The sequence below is a fragment of the Erpetoichthys calabaricus genome, chromosome 7, assembly GCF_900747795.2.
Source record: "Erpetoichthys calabaricus chromosome 7, fErpCal1.3, whole genome shotgun sequence".
Taxonomy (NCBI): Eukaryota; Metazoa; Chordata; class Cladistia; order Polypteriformes; family Polypteridae; genus Erpetoichthys; species Erpetoichthys calabaricus.
The window spans coordinates 7,808,809-7,833,040 of NC_041400.2; the positions used below are offsets into that span (position 1 = coordinate 7,808,809).

General features: G+C 40.5%; 1 protein-coding gene across 2 annotated transcripts in view; it reads right to left on the reverse strand.

Annotated features, from left to right (window-relative positions):
* Positions 1-13,152: 13,152 nt before the first annotated feature.
* Positions 13,153-24,232, reverse strand: part of fktn (fukutin) — a 40,952-nt gene continuing 29,872 nt past the window's right edge. For both annotated transcript variants that reach the window (XM_028805052.2, XM_051929808.1), the window contains 3 exons: positions 22,989-23,113; positions 15,606-15,842; positions 13,153-15,339 (listed from right to left, as the gene is read on the reverse strand). In XM_028805052.2, the coding sequence (XP_028660885.1) occupies positions 15,629-15,842; positions 22,989-23,113 (339 nt within the window). In that variant the 3' untranslated portion in view covers positions 13,153-15,339; positions 15,606-15,628. The remainder of the gene's footprint in view (positions 15,340-15,605; positions 15,843-22,988; positions 23,114-24,232) is intronic.

Genomic DNA, 24,232 nt, shown 5'->3' on the forward strand with positions numbered 1-24,232 from the left:
TAGACGCAGTGGTCGGCCAAGGAAACTTAGTGCAGCAGATGAAAGACACATCAAGCTTATTACCCTTCGAAATCGGAAGATGTCCAGCAGTGCCATCAGCTCAGAACTGGCAGAAACCAGTGGAACCCAGGTACACCCATCTACTGTCCGGAGAGGTCTGGCCAGAAGTGGTCTTCATGGAAGAACTGCAGCCAAAAAGCCATACCTCCGACGTGGAAACAAGGCCAAGCAACTCAAGTATGCATGAAAACATAGGAACTGGGGTGCAGAAAAATGGCAGCAGGTGCTCTGGACTGATGAGTCAAAATTAAAAATATTTGGCTGTAGCAGAAGGCAGTTTGTTCGTCGAAGGGCTGGAGAGCAGTACAATAATGAGCGTCTGCAGGCAACAGTGAAGCATGGTGGAGGTTCCTTGAACGTTTGGGGCTGCATTTTTGCAAATGGAGTTGGAGATTTGGTCAGGATTAATGGTGTTCTCAATGCTGAGAAATACAGGCAGATACTTATCCATCATGCAATACCATCAGGGAGGCGTATGATTGGCCCCAAATTTATTCTGCAGCAGGACAACGACCCCAAACATACAGCCAAAGTCATTAAGAACTATCTTCAGTGTAAAGAAGAACAAGAAGTCCTGGAAGTGATGGTATGGCCCCCACAGAGCCCTGATCTCAACATCATCGAGTGTGTCTGGGATTACATAAAGAGACAGAAAGATGTGAGGAAGCCTACATCCACAGAAGATCTGGGGTTAGTTCTCCAACATGTTTGGAACAACCTACCAGCCGAGTTCCTTCAAAAACTGTGTGCAAGTGTACCTCGAAGAACTGATGCTGTTTTGAAGGCAAAGGGTGGACACACCAAATATTGATTTGATTTAGATTTCTCTTTTGTTCATTCACTGCATTTTGTTGATTGATGAAAATAAATGATTAACACTTCCATTTTGGAAAGCATTCTTTGTTTACAACATTTTTTCACACCTGCATAAACTTTTGCACAGTACTGTATGTATGTGTATATTATATATACGTGTGTGTGTGTGGAGGAATTAAATGGATAGGACTGGTGAGCCTTGTTGGGCTGAATGGCCTATTATCACTAGACTGTCCCAACGGAGAGTTCATTTTTATGGCAGCACATCCCTTAAGGTTCAGAAATGCACCCCACAATGCGTGGTAGTATTTCTCTTAAGGTAACTTGTGATGTTACTGAGCTTCGATAATTAAAAGAAATCAAAAAAAAGGGGGGACTATGGGACATCTTTAGGTGGCACATCCACTCCCACAGTAAATCTCCTGCTTCACACACACACAAAACACAAAAACCCACAGACAAACAAAGGGAAGAAAAGCTTCTGAGAAAAAGCACACGCGGCGGTGATCATCGGGGATCCATTAACCTAAGTAAATGTTTACCAGCGTTAACGGCCAGCAGTTGGGGTGATTTGAAAGCCTCGTCTTTTGTATTTAATTCTCACTTATTGTTGCAGGGAGTTCTGGTCATTTATACAGGCAACAACTGCTCTGTAGGTCATTAAAAGATGGTTCAAATAAATAAATAAATGAAACTTTGCAGTTATTTATGGTTTTCGTGCCGAGGAGAGCTCCAAATGGATGCTGGAGGGTTTCCTTTGTTTTGCTTCCCTTGCAGTGAGCGCTCGCTCCTCTCGGTGGGCTTGCACTTGTAAGATAAGCGTTTTCAGTAATCTGCAGGACTGTGATAAGCGGATTGTTGTGTTAATGAAAGATTGCTTTTTTAAGCGTGTAACGGGACGCCTTTATCAGTTCAACTAAAATATTTAAATGTGTCGGGTCCGACCAGATAGATGTATTAGAAAATGTCTAAGCGCTTGCCCATTTTAAGTGGATTTTAAAGTAAAATTATTATGAAATATTATTTAAGCCATTCAAAATTTAAGCCATTCACTAATTTTAGCCCTTTTATAGTAATTGAATCTTCATTCAGTCATAACTGTCCTAATTCTTCACTGCCATTATAAGATTTATGCGTTTTTGCATTTATTAAAATAAACAGTCTTTATACTATTAAGTTTTATCTGTCGTTTTTTAATCCCCATTCCAGGCTGATCAGCATGTGTGCCTCGTATGGCACTGCAGACAGTCATTTTCGAAATGTAATCATAACTCCAAATATCACATTCTCAAATTATAAGATTTATATATTTTTGAAGCTGTTAAAATACATGGTCTTCATATTTTCTGTCATATATTCTCCTCATTACAGGCTGATCAGCACATGTGCTTTAAATGGTGCATAGGGAGTCACTTATTAAATGTTCAGATTTTGACAATTATGACTACAAATACGGCATTCTCAAATTATAATATTTAGTCATGACCAAAATTATCGGCACCCCTCGTATTTTCCCAGAAAATGCACCATTTCTCTCAGAAAATTGTTGCAATTACAAATGTTTATTTTCCTTTATGTGCATTGGAACAACACAAAAAAACAGAAAAAAAAACAAATCTGACATCATGTCACACAAGAATCAAAAACCGGGCCGGACAAAATTATTGGCACCCTCAACTTAATATTTGGTTGCACGCCCTTTGGAAAAAATAACTGAAATCAAGTGCTTCCTATAACCATCAACAAGCTTGTTACACCTCTCAACTGGAATTTCTGACCACTCTTCTTTTGTAAACTGCTCAAGGTCTCTCAGATTTGAAGGGCGCCTTCTCCCAACAGCAATTCTGAGATCTCTCCATAAGTGTTCAGTCGGATTTAGATCTGGACTCATTGCTGGCCACTTCACAACTCTCCAGCGCTTTGTCTTCATCCATTTCTGGGTGCTTTTAGAGGTACGTTTGGGGTCATTGTCCTGCTGGAACACCCATGACCTCTGACGCAGACCCAGCTTTCTGACACTGGGCCCTACATTGCACCCCAATATCTTTTGGTAGTCTTCAGATTTCATGATGCCTTGCACACAGTCAAGGCATCCAGTGCCAGAGACATCAAAACATCCCCAAAACATCTTAGAACCTCCACCATGTTTGACTGTAGGTACTGTGTTCTTTTCTTTGTAGGCCTCATTCTGTTTTCTGTAAACAGTAGAATGATGAACTTTACCAAAAAGCTCTGCCTTGGTGTCATCTGTCCACAAGACGTTCGCCCAGAAGGATTTTGGCTTCCTCAGGTACATTTTGGCAAACTCCAGTCTGGCTTTTTTATGTTTCTGTGTCAGCAGTGGGGTCCTCCTGGCTCTCCTGCCATAGTGTTTCATTTCATTCAGATGTCGACGGATAGTTCGAGCTGACACTGTTGCACCCTGAGTCTGCAGAACAGCTTGACTATGTTTTGAAGTTGATTGGTGCTGTTTATCCACCATTCGGACTATCCTTCGTTGCAGTCTTTTATCAATTTTTCTCTTCCGTCCCCATACAGGGAGATTAGCTACAGTGCCATGTGTTGTGAACTTCTGGATTATGTTGCGCACAGTGGACAAAGGAACATGAAGACCTCTGGAGACGGACTTGTAGCCTTGAGATTGTTGATATTTTTCCACAATTTTTGTTCTCAAGTCCACAGACAATTCTCTGCTCTTCTTTCTGTTCTCCATGCTTAGTGTGGCACACTCAGACACACAACAGAAAGGTTGCGTCAACTTTTCTCCATTCTAACTGGCTTCAGGTGTGATTGCTGTATTGCCAGCACCTGTTTCTTGCCACAGGTGAGTTCAAACAAGCATCATATGCTTGAAATAATAAAACGATTTACCCACAATTTTGAAAGGGTGCCAGAATTTTGGAGTTCTGTGTGACATGATGTCAGATTTGGCTTTTTGTCTGTTGTTCCAATGCACATAAAGGAAATAAACATGTATATACAAAAACATTTGTAATTGCAATAATTTTCTGGGAGAAATGGTGCATTTTCTGGGAACATTACAGGGGTGCTGATAATTTCAGCCATGACTGTATATATTTCTGCATTTATTAAAATACGTTGTCCTTATACTGGGTGGCACAGTGGGTAGCGCTGCTGCCTCGCAGTAAGGAGACCTGGGTTCGCCTCCCGGGTCCTCCCTGCGTGGAGTTTGCATGTTCTCCCCGTGTCTGCGTGGGTTTCCTCCCACAGTCCAAAGACATGCAGGTTTAGGTGCATTGGTGATTATGAAATGTCCCAAATGTGTGTGTGTGTGCCTTGCGGTGGGCTGGCGCCCTGCCTGGGGTTTGTTTCCTGCCTTGCGCCCTGTGTTGGCTGGGATTGGCTCCAGCAGACCCCCCCCGTGACCCTGTTGTTAGGATATAGCGGGTTGGATAATGGATGGATGGATGGATGTCTTTATACTACTTGTTGTCTGGGCCATGCGTAATCCTCATTAAAGGGTGATACCACAGACGGTCACTTTCTAAATGTTCAGATTTTGATCATTATAACTCCAAATTATAATACTTACAGATTTAATTAAAATTAAAGTTCTTTACATTATTACATTTTTGTGTCATTTATACTCCTCATCCAGGATGATCAGCATGTGTGCTTTAAATGTTACATAGAGAGTCACTTACTAAGTGCTCAAATTTTGACAAATATAACCCCCAAATCTACATTCTCAAATTAAAAGATTTATATGCTTTTGCATTATTAAAATACATAGTCTTTATGCTGTTTTTTTTTTTTTTTGTTATTGTTATTTTTATGGTCATATATAATCCTCTTTTCAGGTCGATCATCATTTGTGCCTTAAATGTTACGACGGATGGTCACTTTCTAAATGTTCAGATTTTGTCAAATGTAACATTCTCAAATTAAAACAGTTATATGTTTTGGCATTTATTATCATACACAGTCAGCGCTGGTGACACACTGAGGACAGTCGAGGGGCGCAGGGTGGGAGGGGTGAGTGAGCCACGCCCACATTCCAACAGTCACCGCCCCCCTCAGCTGATCCCTCAGGACCGTCACGGTTAAAAGCATCATATTGATGAAATCAGCACAGGATTCACAGTAAAACATTTATGAATTATAAGAAAAGTAGTATAACGTGGATAATGCCGAAACCTAAATGAATGGGGGTGCAGATAATTGGGGTTACAGTGTAGCACATTCTCAAATTATAACAGTTAAATGTTTTTGCATTTATTAAAATACATAGTCATTACACTATTACTATTATGCTATTTTTTTTTTCTTTCATTTATAATTTTCATTCCATGCTGATCAGCATGTGTGCTTTAAAACGGTCCTACAGAGAGTCACTTTCTAAATGTTCAGATTTTGACAATTAGAAGAACCTCAATGACCTGACGTAATGTGGGCCGATGCCGCCTCCGACAACTAAAAACTCGCATAAAACATATGGCCGCGTCTCTCCCTAGTCAGCCGTTTGATACCCGTCACTTTCACTTTTAAGGATACCATAACACGTTTCCTTATCCTGCTCATTGCAATATTCAAGATGAAGACTTAAATCGACTGCAGAAATGTATTGACATGAAAATCCTAAATGAGCAAAACCGTAGAGCAGGAACAGACGATCGACACGCTGACGAGAGCCAATGGAGGGGTGAGTGAGGCTCGGCGCCGTACTCATGGCAAAGAATTTATGAATTATAACAAGAGTAGTGTATTACATTGACAGGACCACCTCAGATAATGCACATCCTTAATTAATCGGGGTGCAGATCAATGTTCCCTCTAAGCTGAGTGCGTGAGCGATTGCTCACACGAATTCAGAGCGTCGCTCATACTTCCCGCACGATCGCTCATTCCGATCGTCGGAGTTGGTGCTCATAAATTTTTGGCTTAAACAAAATGTCGCTCATAAACAATGTTTTTTGCTCACTATATGCTACTCCTTAGGGGGAACATTGGTGCAGATAATCAGGGTTCTCGTATACAGTATTCTCAATTTACAATAATTATATGTTTTTGCATTTATTGAAATAAATTCATTACCTCATCAAATCTTTTCTGTAGTTTATAAGGCTTGTTCCAAAGTGATCAACATGTGTGCTTTAAGTGGTGGAGCCACTCTCTAAATGTTCAGGCTTTGACAATTATCACTCCAGATATTACATTCTCAAATTATAAGATGTACATGTTTTTGAATTTATTAAAATAGACAGTCTTTATATACCTTTATGGATTTTTTTTTTCTGCTCATACAGTATTTAATCTTTATTCCAGGCTGATCAGCACATATTCTTTAAACGGTGCTACAGGGAGTCACTTTTGAAATGCTCAGATTTTGACAATCATAACCTCAAATAGAGTAGAACCCCAATTATTCGATATAATGTGGACCAGTTCTACCTCAGATAACTGGAAAACTCACATGAAACGTATGGCCGCGTTTCGCCGGTGCAGAAATTTGATAGCATGCAGTTTCAGTTGTAAGGTACCTGAACACGCTTCCTTTTCCTGCTCATTATGATATTTAAGATAACGACTGAATGAACTACAGCAATGTACAAACACAGAAATCATACGTGAACAAAACAATAAAGCAACTGTACACAGTCAACGCGGGCGACACACTGGCGAATAGCAGCTCTGTGGCTGTTGGGGTGCTGTATGCCCCCTGGTGTCCACAACTGGTAGCAGCGGAGTGTCATCATCCTCCTCACTAACACTGCAGAGCACCTACAGAAAGCCACAAGATGCTCTTCCAGAACTTCGTTTCTCAGGTTTCCTTTCCCCGAGAAGAAACATTTTTACTGCCTAAACTGCAGCCTTTGTTGCCCATCCAGTGTTTACGCCTGTAAGGTTATTGTAAGCGTTCCATTTTCATTCACAAAGGATTCCTTAATTACTGGTAAGCATACGTCTCAGTTCTCTTTCCAATACCACACGTGGTCTTTGACAGCAGACAGCAGCACCTGCTTATTTAAGGGCAATAAAGTTAGGAGGGGGTGGACGCTCAATTTGTCACCCCAGAAGGCATACGACAAGTACTGTCTTGGAGATATTCCGGAAGAAATTATCCATAGAATTTGTAGGAATCGACAGAAGCGACCGAGACAACTTAGAAGAGGGGGAGAATAAATAATTTTCTAAACTGGCTTAGTCCAGGAAAGTTGCTGAAAATTATCAGCCTTAAAAAAATATAAGTGTATGTGGGTCCATCGGGTTGTTATGCCTCTGTCATTCCAACAGATGGTAGATCACAAATATTTGTAGTAACAAAATGCATCGCATGTCATTCCAACAAATCTTAACACTGCTTTTACAACTCCCATACCAAACGGCGCATAACAGAGACATATGCATTTCCTATTCCAACAGGTGGCACATCACAAACATTTATAGTAATAAAAAGCAGTGCATGTGTCATTCCAACAGATGGTTTTATCACAAACATTATCACTGCTTTTATGACTCCCATACCAAATGACATAATAGATTAAAATGCATTGTATTTGTCATTCCTATAGATGGTGCATTAAAAGGTCGAACACTGTTTTTACAAATTGTATACCAAATGACATAATAGATTAAAATGTATTGCATTTGTCATTCCAACAGTTGGCACATCACAAACATTTGTAGTAACAAAATGCATCGCATGCCATTCCAACAAATCTTAACACTACTTTTACAACTCCCATACCAAAATGCATATAAGAGTACAGGGACATATGCCTTGCATTTGTCATTCCAACAGATGGTTTATTACAAAAACTAGCACTGTTTTTATGAATCCCACACCCAATTCTACTTCCGGGCAAAGCATCACTGGCATTTTATTACTATGAATGTTTGTGAAATGTCATCTGTTAGCAAACTTTCTGGCTCACCACAAGTAATAATGGCCGCCATACCAGTGTGTCATGGACTTCATTTGTTGGACAGATCATTTTTTTTTCTTGGAAAAAGTCATCATTAAGATTCAACAAGAGCTGCACTTGTGCACCAGCATGTATTCAATGATTACGGTCATGAACGAGGAGTCCCAAGGCACTCAAGTACCTAAAAAACCCCTCCAACAATGTCCACTAGAGGCTTATTCTCATCTGGAGAAAACCAGCAGCACTGTGAAGATCCCGTGTTTTAATTTCTCCAGCACCTTCAGTACCATTCAGTCACCCCTGTTATGGGGTAAACTCAAGGGATCTGCAAGGGAGGTGAGCCTGTGGTGTCCTGGATGATGGATTATCTGTCACGCAGACCACAGTGTGTGAGACTCAAGGACTGTGTGAGCAACACAGGAGCACCACCAGGAACAGGCCTGTCTGCTCTTCTCATCACTCTGAACACCTCAGACTAGAAATAGAACAGCAGCTCATGTCACTTACAGAAATTCTCAGATGATTCTGCACTTAGGAGGCGTATTGATAAGGGGATGAGACAACGGAGTGGAAGCAGGGAGAGAACTTTGTTTCTTGTTGCAGAAAGAATTACCTGCAACTGAACATCAGCAAAACCAAGGAACTGCTTATTGACTTTTGTCGCACCAAAAAGCCTCTATGTCTGGTCACTATTCGGGGATGGATGTAGAGGTTGTCCACTCCTACAAGTATTTGGGGGTCCATGTACAATGACAGGTTGGACTGGTGTCAAAACACAGAGGAACTAGAGAAGAAAGAGCAGAGCTGCTGGAAGAAATTCCAGGGACAAGATCATCACAAAGCACCTGGAGCAAACCCGGGGCGTTATAAAAGGGGCCACACCTCACTTCATTAGTCGAGCCGGAGCTTGCGAGGAGAGGAGTAGAGGTGGCAGAAGAATAGAAGAAGGAGAAAGAAGGGACTGTTTGCTTAATTTGTACATTGTGGGGTGCTGTGTATAGAAAAGAAATATTAAGCGTGTTTGCTTTGGACATTTGGTGTCTGTCTGTGTTCGGGGGCTGATTCTTCACAACAGATTGTTATTTTCATGGGAATTGTCACATATGCATAACAGAACTAACTATTTTACATTACAGCGATTAATTAACCATATTAAAAAATATTATAATGTAATCATTTGAAAGTAGGGCTGCATGGTGGCGCAGTGGTAGTGCTGCTGTCTTGCAGTTAGGAGACCCGGGTTCACTTTCCAGGTCCTCCCTGCGTGGAGTTTGCATGTTCTCCCCGTGTCTGCGTGGGTTTCCTCTCACAGTCCAAAGACATGCAGGTTAGGTGCATTGCCCATCCTAAATTGACCCTAGTGTGTGCTTCATGTGTGTGTGTCCTGCGGTGGGTTGGCGCCCTGCCCGAGATTGGTTCCTGCCTTGTGGTGCCCTGAGTTGGCTCCAGCAGACCCCCATGACCCTGTGTTCGGATTCAGCAGTTTGGAAAATGGATGGATGGATGGAATTTGAAAGTAAATTATGTTTAATGTTGTGTTAGTTATTTGTTGTGTAATATGTTCATGTTCTGTTTGGCTTTGCAATTAACACGCAAATAATTTTTAAACTTACACTTTTACTGTATAACCAGTAAAAACAATTTTTTTAATTACATTTTTGTCAATATCACATTGCATTTTGATTCTGTGTTTGGACTTTCTGCATAACAACGCAACGTATAACTGTCCGTGAGTGAATTTTGTTTCTTTCTCTCTTATTAAATAAAACGTCTTTTTCAAATGTTAGTGGTTCCGAGATTTGTTAATTGTCTTTGCAAAAGCTTTTCTAATGGGCAACTGTTAACATTTTAATACAAATGGCATATCAAGATCTCCTTTGGTGTCTAATGTTATCCATGGGGAGACATACTACATTACCTTTCTTGGATACATTCTTCTTTCAACAGTAATTCAGCCATTGGAAGACCGGACAGTGTTAACGGTTGTAGATATTCTACAGGATGTTGCAAGTTGATGTCTTCATCTTCCACACCATCACCACCAACTGTTCCATCATAATCTATTGATACGCATTCAACCAATTTGCCGTGTAACCAATCAACATTTTTGGCATAAATTTGTTTCACTTCGGTTCTAGGATTGCCCGTGTACACATTTTTTCTGTTGATAACCCTTTGTGATGAAATTCTTCAATAAGATATGGACAACGTTAAAATTTATAAGAGCTGAGTGAGCAGGAAATATCAAAAGCATTCACACGAATGAGAGGTGAGAGGACCATGTGCGTGGTTTAATACGATTGAGAGGAGGGCGGGACTTGAAAAAATCTCTTCAAAAAGTCTTGTCCCAGGATTTTTTATTTTATATATATGGTTGAAATAGTTTACTGCCAAATAATGCAAAGAGTACGCGACACATGTTTCGCCCCAATTCTGGGCTCATCAGGCGTACACACTCACTGCACTCCCTTACGGGAATCGAACCTCGGACACCAGCGCTAGAGGCGGAGCCCCTAATGTTGCGCCACGGCGTGTGGTTCGTTCATTTGACAGCATGTAGATCGGGGTAATTACATTCACAGCATTCATAGTCTGAATCACAATCTGATTGTATGGGTGGTTACCTACCAGGTAACACTTGTGGTTGGTCAGCAAGTCGGCTAACCTCTGCCACGGTGCCCTCTTTCAGTTGCGAGAAGCAGATCATAGAATGGTTGAAATAGTTTACTGTCAAATAATGCAAATATATATATATATACCGTATATAATATATATATATATATATATATATATATATATATATATATATATATATATATACTGTATATATAAAATATAATATATATAACGGACAGCTGGGATTCTTACCTGTCTGAGATGCCTCCATAATGGAAAGACTTGGGGTAAGAAGCTTGCATGGGTCAATACCTTTCCCAGGACGACAGAAGGCAGCCTCCCTGGTGTGTTACAGTACCACCGGTTTGGAGCATGGGAGCTTAACCCTGTTGAGACTCATGGCCACCCCCAGGGGGCCACACAGAGGACAGCTGAATCCTCCTCTGCGGGGCGACCGACACATCCTGGAGACGACTATGGAATACCTTGGTGCACTTCTGGGTGCTCTATAAAAGGGGCCGCCTCACTCCATTTGGGGAGACAGAGTCGGGTGGAGGTGGATGAAGCTTGCGGAAATGAGGAGTGGAGAATTGAGAGAAAGAGAGAGAAGAACAAGGGCTGTGTATTTAATATTTGGTGCCTTGTACTGTGTACTGCTGTGGGGAAGTGAGACAAAAGCGTTTCCCACATCTGAGTAAAGGTATGTTGTGTGCTTGACTTGGTCTCTGTGTTTGTTGTGTCCGGGGTTTGGGAAGCTGTACGCCCCCCTGGTTACCACAATATATAATAAAATAAAGTTTTCTCATGTTTACTTTGGAATAGTAGAAGATAAACAGAAATGTGTTTCAGGAAATAAGTAGTTACCAAAGTGGCTAATCAAGGCCGTAAGGGTGTGCGCAATCACAGTTCTGAGGAGGTCTGTGTCTGGTTATAGCACAGCTATGGTGTAGGCCTGACACAGAAGTATAAATCAGCCTTAATATAAGGTTGGACCTCACTGAGAGATGTGGGGGGTGTTATTTATCCTCATAAATGAAATAACAATAAGTGAGCCACCAGTTGGAGACCACCAACATATTGGGATGTTAGTCAGGTGGTGCAAAGCAACTGAGCCCAATCAGTCATATCTACAAAGGGGAAGAAAAAGTTTGAAACCTCACAATTTTGATTTTTCTTATTAGCAAAGTGTTGAAAGGTTTTCCTTTAATTTGGCATGATGTATACTGTATTGTAGGTCAGCTAGAAGTATCCTTACTTTATTTTAAGTTCAGACTTAATGTGAAAATATGTTTGGGAGGCTGAATGCTTTTTTAAGACACTGTAGCTTGTGTTGAGACTGATAAATAAATGTGTGGCCTGTGCTGCTGACTGCATCCTTGAAAGATTCATCTCTTCTTGCTTACTGAAATTTACTAAATAAATGAAAACAGGTTGCAATGTTCCACCAGGGGCCACTCAAAGTTTACACAAGATGCCAAAGCATTCCTACCAAAACACGTTTATTCATTGTTTTTCCAATTCTACACAAAACAGCTATACAGATATGAGATAATGATTCATTAAAGTGATTACTGGATGGAGGAAACACATTTTAAATGTGATTAACAATTACAGTAGGACTGCACTAGAACAGAAAAAAACAAACAATTCAAGTACTCCGTGATAAATTATACTAATGGCAAAAAACAACATTTATAAAACAACACGATTTCCAGTTCCCTTTACATTTAGCATTGAAATGATGGGTATTTAGACATTATCTTGCAATTTTGTATTATAATAGCAAAATTTACAGCATAATAGGTACAGTATAAAGCGGCATGGACGTGTTGTTTAAGTAATCTTGCTATTACAATTCAAGTTAACGTTTCCACATACTGCAACAAAAATTGACGATTTCCTAAAATGCATTTGTTGCAAGGCAAAACAATTACAAACATTTACTAAAGATAATTCACTGTGAGACACAAAGTTCTGAAAGTTTTAATGTCTAGAAACCATTTGAGAGACACTACTCATCTCTCTCCCTTCTCTCAATCTCATGTCTACTTGGCAATTAACGGTTGAAAGAAACGACTCTGGACAACAGAGATTTTGCTTCCTGAATACTTTTTGGGTGAATCGTATGGATTTTGATCTGCTGATCAAACAAACATCACATTAATATTTTTCTGTCATGTACCATTTTATTGCAATCGCCTATTTTTGTGATTTTTTTCTCTCATATTATGAGCATAAATACACACTATAAATAAACACACAGCTGGAACATCTGTAGTGATCTAAAAGTAAAGGCGCTGCTACTAGGAATGAAGCTCGGATATTCCAACGAATACAGGGTGACCCATATTTTTGTATATTATTGAAAAGGCATTATTGTCAGGAAACTACCAATGTTATTATCAAGTAACATAATGGACCATGAACATTAAGAACCTTAAATGTTTTTTCATCCCCTGTTCTCCATGGAGTGGTCCACCAATACACCATCCAGAACGATACACACACCTGAAGACGAAGAGCAATGTTGTCCCAGGCGGCTTGGCACATCCGTACTGGTATCCTTTGAAATTCTTCTGTGATAGATGCACGTAGCTCAGCCACATTGTGGATGCGATGTTGATCCATCTTGTTGTTACTCCCATTCTCAGGCTACACAGTGATGCCATTTTCAATACTTTTTCGCGCAGTAGTTTAAATGCTACAGCCTGTGAAACATCATATACATAAATATGGGCCACCCTGTTACATCCTACAAATGGGACAGTCGTACTAAAGAGTCTCATTACATTCAAAAGAACTGGCCGCTCAATGAGCAGAAAAACATGTGGCACATCAACCACTTGTGGAGACAACAAAGATATCTTCGCCTCCTCATCAAATAAAACTGATGAAAAAAATCTAATGAATGCGATCAACGACAAGGATGAAGGGTTTCAATATGAAGAGAGATGTTTGCATGAAGAATTAAGGCCAAAATTGAGGTAACTCTTTTCTTGGTTCACTAGACAGACACGCCATCAATGACAAATGTGTTGAAGATCTTCTAGTGGGGCCGGAGGAAATTGTATGGAAGGGATTCAAATAAGTTGTTGAGAATTTTCCTGGCCACTAAGGATTCGTCAACTATGTCCAGTTGGTTGACAACTTGTTTCAGACACAGAAAACCATGACGGAAAAGATTTAATTAAACTCCAGCTGCAGATCTCCGGAGCTCTACTCTGTTGAGGAAGTTGTCGCCCTGTATTATACATCAAAGATATCACTGGTTACACGATGGTTAGGGTTAGGGTTGGGGAAGGGTTATCTGACAGTCGAGTAAACCAGGTGACAAAAACCTGCAATGCAATTGGCTGTCTAGTGGAGCTACTGAATAGCGGTGCTGAAGAGGTCTACTGTCAAAGATTCATTGCCTGCATTCACATTTGGATTTTATCTCTGCTAATGTTGGTCCGATCATTGCTGAACAATACGAAACATTTCAGCAGGACATTACAATGATGGAAAAGCAGCATCAGGGCAAGAAGAATCCATCATTGCTGGACAATGACACGAGAAGCATCAGATACAAAGTACAAACGAAAATCGGAAGCAAATTGAACTAACGCAATGTGTCCGTATCATTAAATGACTAAACACACTAAACTCGATACAAGTTAATTTCACGTTTCTCCAAATTGCTACATGATGCGGTCAGTACGAAATTATATTTGTGTTCAGCTTGAAGCTGTCTCTCATAATCACCAAAAAGTTTTCAGGAAAAAAAAAAATGTTGTCAAGTACTATTGAGAAAGGGTTTTGCAAAAATGATACCTTTGAAGCCATGTCAGGACATGTTCTTCTGGGGAACCGCTACTTGATTGTAGCCCAAATCTGGTCTTCTGATAAATTCTCATTAGTATCTGCTGTATAAAGTGAACACATGAGCAGCACAAGACACATGACATTTTTAAAGATAATCTAATCTTAAACTCCTAAAGTGTGCAGCCTACTTCAGCACATTTACACTGTACATTTCACTCAACTATAATCAATGTAGCCCTGACGCTAATAACATTAAATTCTATTCAACGTTCTTCGTTTACTACTCATTTTTGTTAAAACTGTCAGAGCAGTGAGAACATTTTAGACTTTGTTTTACTCTAAATACAAAAAGAGTATCCACATTCCAAGATGGAAAACAAATAATTTTGCACCATGGGTCACTGGACTCTGCCAAGTGTGCATCGTTATATTCATGGACAGGACATCAAGGTGCATTTGCATTCTGCAGAGTTCTGATCTGGGGTCCTAAGGTTTGCCTTTCTTGCTGTTTGTAGATAACGTTGTTCTCTTGGCCTCAATAGACTCTGGTGCACAATGAAACAGGACACAGCGGAGTGTGATGGGCATTAGCACCTCCAAATATGGGGACATAGTCCTCTCTCAGAAAAGACAGGTTTGGAATCTGTAGAGAAGGTGGACTGGAGCAGCGGAATCCAGAAGAGGAGTTTAAGTACCTCACAATTTTGTTCACTTGACATGTTAAAAATGATAGTGATTGGCCATCAAATCTGTGCAGTGGCTTTACACTTACCAGTCTTACCAGCCAATCTAAATCGCCATCATCGACTTCGGTGACAAGATTTGGGTACAAGTTACTGAAAAAATGAAAGGCAAGTTCAAGCACAGGGTTGCCAGGCTCAGCAATGCAGTAGGACATCAGAATTGAACTGTAGCTTCTCCAAACAGAACTGAGCCAGCACAGGTTGTGCGGCCAAGTTGTCAGAATGCATATTGGTTGCCTTCTACAAAAGGGATGTACCATACATGACCACCTGGGAGAAGACACAGAACACAATGGTGGGATTAGATGTCTTAGTTTCATACAGGATTTCACCTATAAAGGAGCTGAAGGAAGCTGCTAAGGACAGAGTGACTTCGTCAGTCCAGCTTGTTTTGGTACCACCGCAACCCTGACCTAGACAAGCAGGGTGAAAAAGGACATGATGAGGCGTAAAAATTATGTTGACCATTTCCAAACAAGATACAATTGCATATGATGCTACATTACGAGTAAATCATTTGAAAACAATTAGCTGTTTGGGGTTTTACCAAAAAGGTATGGTAAAAACATGCAGCTAGAAGGACTCTTTTCAAAATAATTATGAGAAAAACAGTTTATTAATTATTCAATTCTACATGTTTACCTATAATATTAAAAATAATTTAAAGTCAAAGTACAACCATCCAATGAAGCGTATTCTTGATCAGTAAACTTGAATGACTTCGTCCCACTCCCTTAATGGCCAGATTCCGTTTTCTTGGACATTGGCAGGAGAGCTCTTCCAGTCCCATATTTTCAGTGGAATATACCAGTTCTTTCCATAATTTGCTTCAATATATTTCAGTGTTTCACAGGGAACCCGAACTTTTAACTCTGCTAGCTCGGTCCAGCACAAGGTAAACTTGGGGAAAATGTATCTGTAATTATAAAATGAGAAGGTGGGAGGGTACAAAAACAGCACGCTATTATACAGAAAAAGACTCAAAACTGACACAGACACTGCGACAAGCCCAAAGTGAAATATCAGTGCCATTTAATAGAGCAAAAGGAAGGAGAAAATGGAAAAAGCTGAATTTAAATTTTAAAAAAATTACAAGAACGTTTTGCAGTGGCAGGGCAGCATTGTGGGTATGGTGGTATTGCTGTCACTACACTGGTTACCTGTGCCATTTTGAATTGACTTTAAAATACTGCTTATGGTTTACAAAGCTTTAAATAATCTCTGCCCCATCCTATATTTTGGAAGGCCTTTCACCTTACACTCCAAATCGTAACCTTAGATCTTCAAATGAGTGTCTGCTTATAATTCCAAGAGCTAAACTTAAAAGAAGTGGTGAGGCGGCCTTCTGTTGTTACGCACTGATAGAAATTTGCCAGGCTGATACGGCGGAGCACTTTAAAAGCTTTTAAGCTAAAAAAAACCCCATTATTTGAACATGGCTTTCTCATAACTTCATTTTAGTGTAACCCTGGTATTCTGTATATGCATTAAATTATCATTTTTGGCATGGCTTCATGATCCGTACTAACCCCTACTTTCACTGCTGTTCTTTTTCCAGTTTTCTGTGTTGGCGATCAGTGCCACCACCATCTGATCAGGACACCATGCAGTTTTTACATTGATGGACTGAAGGCCAGACGTCCACATGACCATCATCATCTAATTCTTCCACGTGAAGCCTGAAAACCTGAGGACTGATTGAGATCATTCATGTTAAGTAGAATGCCTAGTGGGGCCTGGCTGGTCTGGTGGCCTTGGAACCCCTGCAGATTTTGTTTTTTTTCTCCAGCCCTCTGGAGTTCTTTTTGTTTTTACTGACTTCCCTGGCCATAGGACTTTACTTTATTCATTGTTAATTAGTATTACTCAATTTTATTTTTTATATTTATTCTTTCTTCATCTTGTAAAGGCCTGTGTGTTGGAGCTGGGGAGTCCTCTACAGCATATCTTCAACCTGAGCCTGGAACAGGGGAGAGTCCTAAGGCTTTGGAAAACACCTTGAAAAACCCCAGTCCCAAAGGTATAACATCCTAGTGAGCTGAACGACTTCCGGCCTGTCGCTCTGACGTCACATGTGATGAAGACCATGGAGCGGCTGCTTCTTCACCACCTGAGCCCACAGGTCTCGCATGCCCTCGACCCTCTGCAGTTCACATACCAGGAGAAGGTGGGAGCGGAGGATGCCATCATCTATATGCTACACCGATCCATCTCCCACTTAGACAGAGGCAGTGGTGCAGTAAGAATTATGTTTCTGGACTTCTTTAGCGCCTTCAACACCATCCAACCTCTGCTCCTCAGGGACAAGCTGAGGGAGATGGGAGTAGATTCATACCTGGTGGCATGGATCGTGGACTATCTTACAGACAGACCTCAGTATGTGCGTCTCGGGAACTGCAGGTCTGACATTGTGGTCAGCAGCACAGGAGTGCTGCAGGGGACTGTACTTTCTCTGGTCCTGTTCAGCCAAAATACATCGGACTTCCAATACAACTCGGAGTCCTGCCACGTGCAAAAGTTCACTGACGACACTGCTATCGTAGGCTGCATCAGGAGTGGGCAGAAGGAGGAGTATAGGAACCTAATCAAGGACTTCGTTAAATGGTGCGACTCAAACCACATACACCTGAACACCAGCAAAATCAAAGAGCTGGTGGTGGATTTTAGGAGGACCAGACCCCTCACGGACCCCGTGATCATCAGAGGTGACTATGTGCAGAGGGTACAGACCTATAAATATCTGGGAGTTTGTTGTCAAATCTGACACTCCTGGGAGCAGCACAGACATAACGTATTGAATCAGTTCTCATGATAAACGCAGACGCTACTGGAATCAGCAAGTTGTAGTTAATGCAGCTCTCGCATGCTGCATATGAGAGAATTCATTAAAACACTTTTCACCAATACAGATTTAGAAGGAGATTATAGCAATGAGGAATTATACAGCAGTGGACCTTGCATTGCTCTCAACAGTAGCCCTCCAGACAAAGCAGCCAAATTCCCAATACTTGCTCTTCTGGTCACATCACACGTCTGTACCCAGTGAGTGATTTCAACTGCAAGGGGATGCTGTCAGAGCGGAAAGGTCTCAGCTTCAAAAAGAGTGTTGACATTCTCATTTCCTTAAAAGGAAATCTAACATAAGTTCTTTACAGATTCTGTCAAGACCCACAGCTAACGGGGGTCAGTGAAGCATTCAAGCAGGAAATAAAAGGTCAGTGGAGCAATGCTTGATGATACCTCACTAAACAAAAAGATACATTTAGACTTGGATGGTTGGGCACTGAAGTAACTTAATATTAGAGGTTTGCAGGGTCATTATTGTCATGTGTGCTGTACAGAGTACAGTGAAATTCTTACTTGCACGGGCTAATTAGCATGCAACACGTATTAGCAAAGCATATTTGCCCTGCAGTAACCTAACATTTAAGAAAAAAAGAAAAGGCTTAAAAAATCGTATCTTAAAACTTGTGTATCTGCACAATGATCTGAACATACTGCAGTCCATACAAGAATGTCTAATAATAAGGAACACTAAACATACATTTCTTTTATGAAAATTTTATATTGTGGGAATTCTGTATCATTAAGCGTGAATCGCAATATGAATAGTAATAATGGAAAAGTGCATAAGTGTCTCATGTCTATGTACAGCTAGCAGCGTTTTTTTTTTTTTTTTTAGGTGTGTTCACTATAAATACTGCCATTTCTATCTCTCAATCTGTCATCCTTAACACCAAAACGATAATTTACAACTCCAAATTTGTAGCATATGCATGTGTGCATTATGTGTTCCTATGACATGTGTCCCAGACATGGTCGACTCTTACACCTGCTTCTGATGCTGCAAGGAAGAGCCAATAAATGATAATGATAAATTAGACTGGACTGCCAATACTGATGCGCTGTGCAAGAAAGGACAAAGCCGGTTATACTTCCTTAGAAGGCTGGCTTCCTTCAACATCTGCAATAAGATGCTGCAGATGTTCTATCAAACAGTTGTGGCGAGCGCCCTCTTCTACGCAGTGGTGTGCTGGGGAGGCAGCATTAAGAGGAAAGACGCCTCACGCCTGGACAAACTGGTGAGGAAGGCAGGCTCTATTGTTGGCATGGAGCTGGACAGTTTAACATCTGTGGCAGAGCGAAGGGCGCTCAGCAGGCTCCTATCAATTATGGAGAATCCACTGCATCCACTAAATAATGTCATCTCCAGACAGAAGAGCAGCTTCAGCGACAGACTGCTGTCACTGTCCTGCTCCACAGACAGATTGAGGAGATCGTTCCTCCCCCAAACTATGCGACTCTTTAATTCCACCAGGGGGGGTAAACATTAATATTTAACATTATACATAGTTATTGTCTGTTTTTTTCACCTGTATTATTATCATTCTTTAATTTAATATTATTTATTGTATCAGTATGCTGCTGCTGAAGAATGTGAATTTCCCATCGGGATTAATAAAGTATCTATCTATCTATCTATCTATCTATCTATCAATCAATACAAAGAAAGAGAGAAAGAAAAAGACAAAGAGACAGAAAGAAATTTTAGCATAGTTGTCAGGGATAGAGATAGAGAGAGAGAGATAGAGACAGAGAGACAGACAGACAGATAGATATCTATGTCTATTTCCTCCAACATCCTTAACACCAAAAATGATAATTTACAACTCTAAATTGCCAGCATATGGATGTGTGCATTAGGTGTTCCCCATGACGTGTCACAGACATTGTTGACTCTTACACCTGCTTCTGAGGCTCCAAGGAATAGCCAGTACAAAGAAAGAGAGAGAAAGACAGAGAAAGAGAGGGAGAAAAAGAGAAATTTTAGCGTAGTTGGCAGGATTAGATAGATACAGTCATATGAAAGAGTTTGGGACCCCCTCTTCATTCTTTGGATTTTTGTTTCTCATTGGCTGAGCTTTCAAAGTAGCAACTTCCTTTTAATATATGACATGCCTTATGGACACAGTAGTATTTCAGCAGTGACATTAAGTTTATTGGATTAACAGAAAATATGCAATATGCATCATAACAAAATTAGACAGGTGCATAGATAAGATGGATAAGATAGATATAATGTCACAAGAGAACCATTTTTTGTTCCCAAAAGATCCATTCAAATGAAAGTTCTGGAAAGAACTGTCACATATGTACATCCATAACAAGCTCCATACAGTAAATAAATGGTAGCAGATTTGTGAAATACCAATGGGTCATGTTTCATGGGTCAGGTCTCTTGCTGCATACATTAACACAGGATATGACCAAGTTTCTTAATCCAATAGTGTTCTGCTGTTTAGACTACCACACATTCAAAATTTCATTTTTTTTCTAGCAATGGTTCTATGAGGAACCACACAACCTGTAAAGAACCATAAAATTCCATCAATAAACCATTATTTTTAAGAGTGTACATAGATATGAAAGGCACAATTGAAAGCTATGCTATAGGTATATATGAAAGACACTATATAAAGGAGATACCTAGATAGATAGACAGAGACAGAAAAAGCTAATAAAATTAAAGAGGTGATTTGTTAATTTACTCTGGCTTGTATTAAAACAGAAACAGCATAAAGACGAGGTATTTCATGTTCTACCTAACCAACAAGCATTTTTGTTTTTGAAGACACTGTATATATTGATTCTGGAATTGACATCTACAACACATTCTAAAAAAATTGGAATTGGGGTAGTGTATGCTAATAATGAAGTGGCATGTTGATTTTAAATAGGATAGACAATGTGTTGTGGTATATAAAGAGCCTCCAAAAAAGCATAATATTTGAAGAGCAAGGATGGGTTGAGGCTTGGCAATTTGCTAACAGATGCGTGAGTGAATAAATCCTCTACAATGCACAATACAAGATTCAAGGACTCTGGATCTGATCTGTGTGTGTAAAAAGCAAGGCCGAAAACCACTTGTGAATGCATGTGATCTTAGATCTGTCTTCGAAAAAATGTTAAGCATCTATAATGATCGTCATGACATGAGCTCAGGAATAGTTTGTTAAACTTTTGTCAGTCAACACCATTCGCTGCTGCATTCATAGAGGCAAGTTAAGGTTTTACTAGGCAAAGCAGAAGCCATACATCAACACTACAGAAGCACCGCTAACGTCTATGGGCTCAGTTCCATCTGAGATGGAAAGTAGCACAATGGAATCGTGTTATGTGGTCCAACGAGTCAACATTTTAAATTGTTTTTGGAAAAAATAGCCATTGTGTTCTTCAGGCCAAATAGGAAAGGGACCATCCATGCTGTTTTCAGTGTCAGGTCTGAATGCCAGTCTGTCATGGTATTTGGGCCTGTCAAGCACCCACGGCATCTATGAGGCCAACATTAATGTAGAAAGATATGCACGAATTTTGAAACAACATATGCTGTCATCCAGATGCAGTCATTTTTAGGGACATCCCTGCATTTTCCAGGAGGACAATACCAAACCACATTCTGACCAGAATGCAAGTGATTGGCTCTGTATGTTGAAAGTGGCCTGCCTGCAGTCCTGATCTGCTTTGTAGGTTGAGAATTCCTATTGCTAAACCTTAATCAACTTGTGTCTTCAGTGCACAAACACGTAATAAGTGTTATTAAAAAAGAAGTGGTGCTGTTACACAGTGGCAAACACTCATCTTACACAACTTTTTTGGAGGTGTTGCAGTCATCCGATTTGACATGAAGTTTATAATTTCAAAAAAAAATTAAATTCACAAGACAAAACTTTACATGTGTTGTTGTAGTGTTTTCAAAATACAGTGGAACCTCGGGTCACGACTGAAATTCGCAACCCGATTTGGTGACCTGAAGCAATTTCCCCCCCATAGGATTGTATGTAAATACAATTAATCCGTTCCGGACCGTACGAGCTGAATGTAAATATATATATATATATATATATTTTTTTTTTTTTAAAGATTTTTAAGCACAAAAATAGTTAATTATACCATAGAATGCACAGTGTAACAGCAAACTAAATGTAAAAACATTGAATAACACTGAGAAAACTTTGAACAGAGAAAACTAACATTGCAAGAATTCACGCTACAGCCTTACGAACCGCTCGCTGTAAACACTTTTTTTTGTTAATGAGTTTTAAGCACAGGGGGAAAAAAAGGAACATTTGAACAAATCCGAACTTTATTTAAAAACCAACCATGAACAACCAAGAAAGTAACATTGCAGGAGTTCACGCTAATAGCCTTACGAACTGATTGCTGTAAACACTTTTTTTTTTTTTAAATAAGTTTTAAGCACGGGGAAAAAAATGAACATTTGAAAAATCCATAATTTATACAAAAACTAACCATAAACAACAAAGAAAACTAACCTTGCATGAGTAGAGTTCTGGCATGAAGGAAGTGAGGAGGAACTGGGTGGAGAGGAGATTACAGTTTTGAGGTAAAGTCCATCTGCGCGATGCACGTCTGACCGCGAACAATGTACTGTACAGGTACAGGGAGAGACTGAACATGTGCGGAAATCATCGGCGCGTACGAACTGGAAGGGAAACGAAATACAGCACAAAGAGTTCACAGCGAATGCACAGGGGGAGACTGAACATGTGCAGAAATCACCGGCGCATACGAACTGGAAGGGAAACTGGCTTGTTCATCACCCGAGTGTGTGGTCGTGAACAGATGCAAAAGTTTGGTCGTAACCCGATTTGTACGTGTTCAGAGACGTTCGTGACCCGAGGTTCCACTATAGTACAGGTGAATACAATGAACTTGTCACTCTTTTTTTGTTTTTTTTGTTTTAATTAGCATTCCCCATACTGTTCCAACTTTCTTGGAATTGGAGTTGTAAACAGAAAACCATTACAGTAGATGTAATAAAACCAAATGACGCACAGTAATTTACTGATGACAAAAAGGACATTCAATTCACTTACTCTATCAGCATACATAGAACATAAAGGTGTAGTGCAAAACAGTAAAAACAAAGTGTAAAAAGGACTGGAGTGCAATAAACATATTTTCCTCAATGCTCATTTAATGCATGGTGTCCATAAAAAAACATTACCACCCCAAGCCAATGTTATAAATTCTAACTCACTTGAATTTTTTGCCAGTTTTAGCTTGTGTTCCTCCATTCCACACATAGTTGTCTTCCTCATAGAAGAAGAAGATATCAAGTTTCACATCAGTACCTTGGAAGGACAACTCAAGGCTGTCCTCTACCTGTTGTTCAAGATTAAGGGGTCAGTTAATATTGGAATTATCAGTTACATCTTTGCAAAAATACAAGAAGTTCAAGGAGAAGAAGAAAATTTCTCATAGACTATGCGGCTAGGGTGGTTTGTCCTTCACAAGTACAGAAAGCATGCTGAATTAGCACTAGTCTGACACCAATAACTTTATAAAATGGCAAACAACTTTTATTTATTTAGTTTTGTGCAGACTGTGTATTGCTATATTTATTACAACTGGAGAGACGTGAATCTGTTCATGCTCTAACTGCGGTGTAAAAGCTCTTACAAATGCTGTCCCAATCTGATGGATTTAAAATTATGTTTCCATTTGTCCTTTCGCACATCCCTATTAGATCTCCAGTATACATCATCCAGAGGACTATAGTACCACCTTATGTCCCGTTTATGGTAACAGGAGAAGAAAGAAACCTATGTGGCAGTTCAGCCCGGACACAAACAGGCTGACACAGAATGTCCCGAAAACGCATTATTTACAGTTACCGCACACAACACAGTGACAGTGCACCAAACACCCTTAATGGGTCTGTTTCTCCAGTTTGCACTTCTCCTGCAGCCTTTACTCCTCTCCTCCCGACTCTGGCTCCCCTACTCGAGGGAGGTGGCCTCTTTTACAGCCTCCCGGATGTGCTCCAGGTGCTCTGTGACAGCCTTCTGGTGGCACTTCCTGGTGTGATGGAAGTGCCGCATGAGCACCCGGAAGCACTCCGGGTGTCTCTGGAATTCCTTCCAGCAGCACTTCCGGGGCTTTCCACTCCTCCTGGCGTGCCCTTGTAGTGGCCATGGACCCCAATTGGGCTAAGCTTCCATGTTCTGTTCCCGTGGCCCCCCTATATAGACCAGGGTAGCTGCCCTCTCATGGACCATGGGAGATATGGACCCTCTCCCGGTCCTTCCAGGCGTCCCACAAGCCGTCCACAGCACTATCAATAAGACCTATGTTCTATGATTATCGAGGTTTTCTACCTAAAACACTTTGCCAAGCGGCGGCATGGTGGCACAGTGGTAGCGCTGCTGCCTCGCAGTAAGGAGACCTGGGTTCGCTTCCCGGGTTCTCCCCGTATCTGCGTGGGTTTCCTCCAGGTGCTCC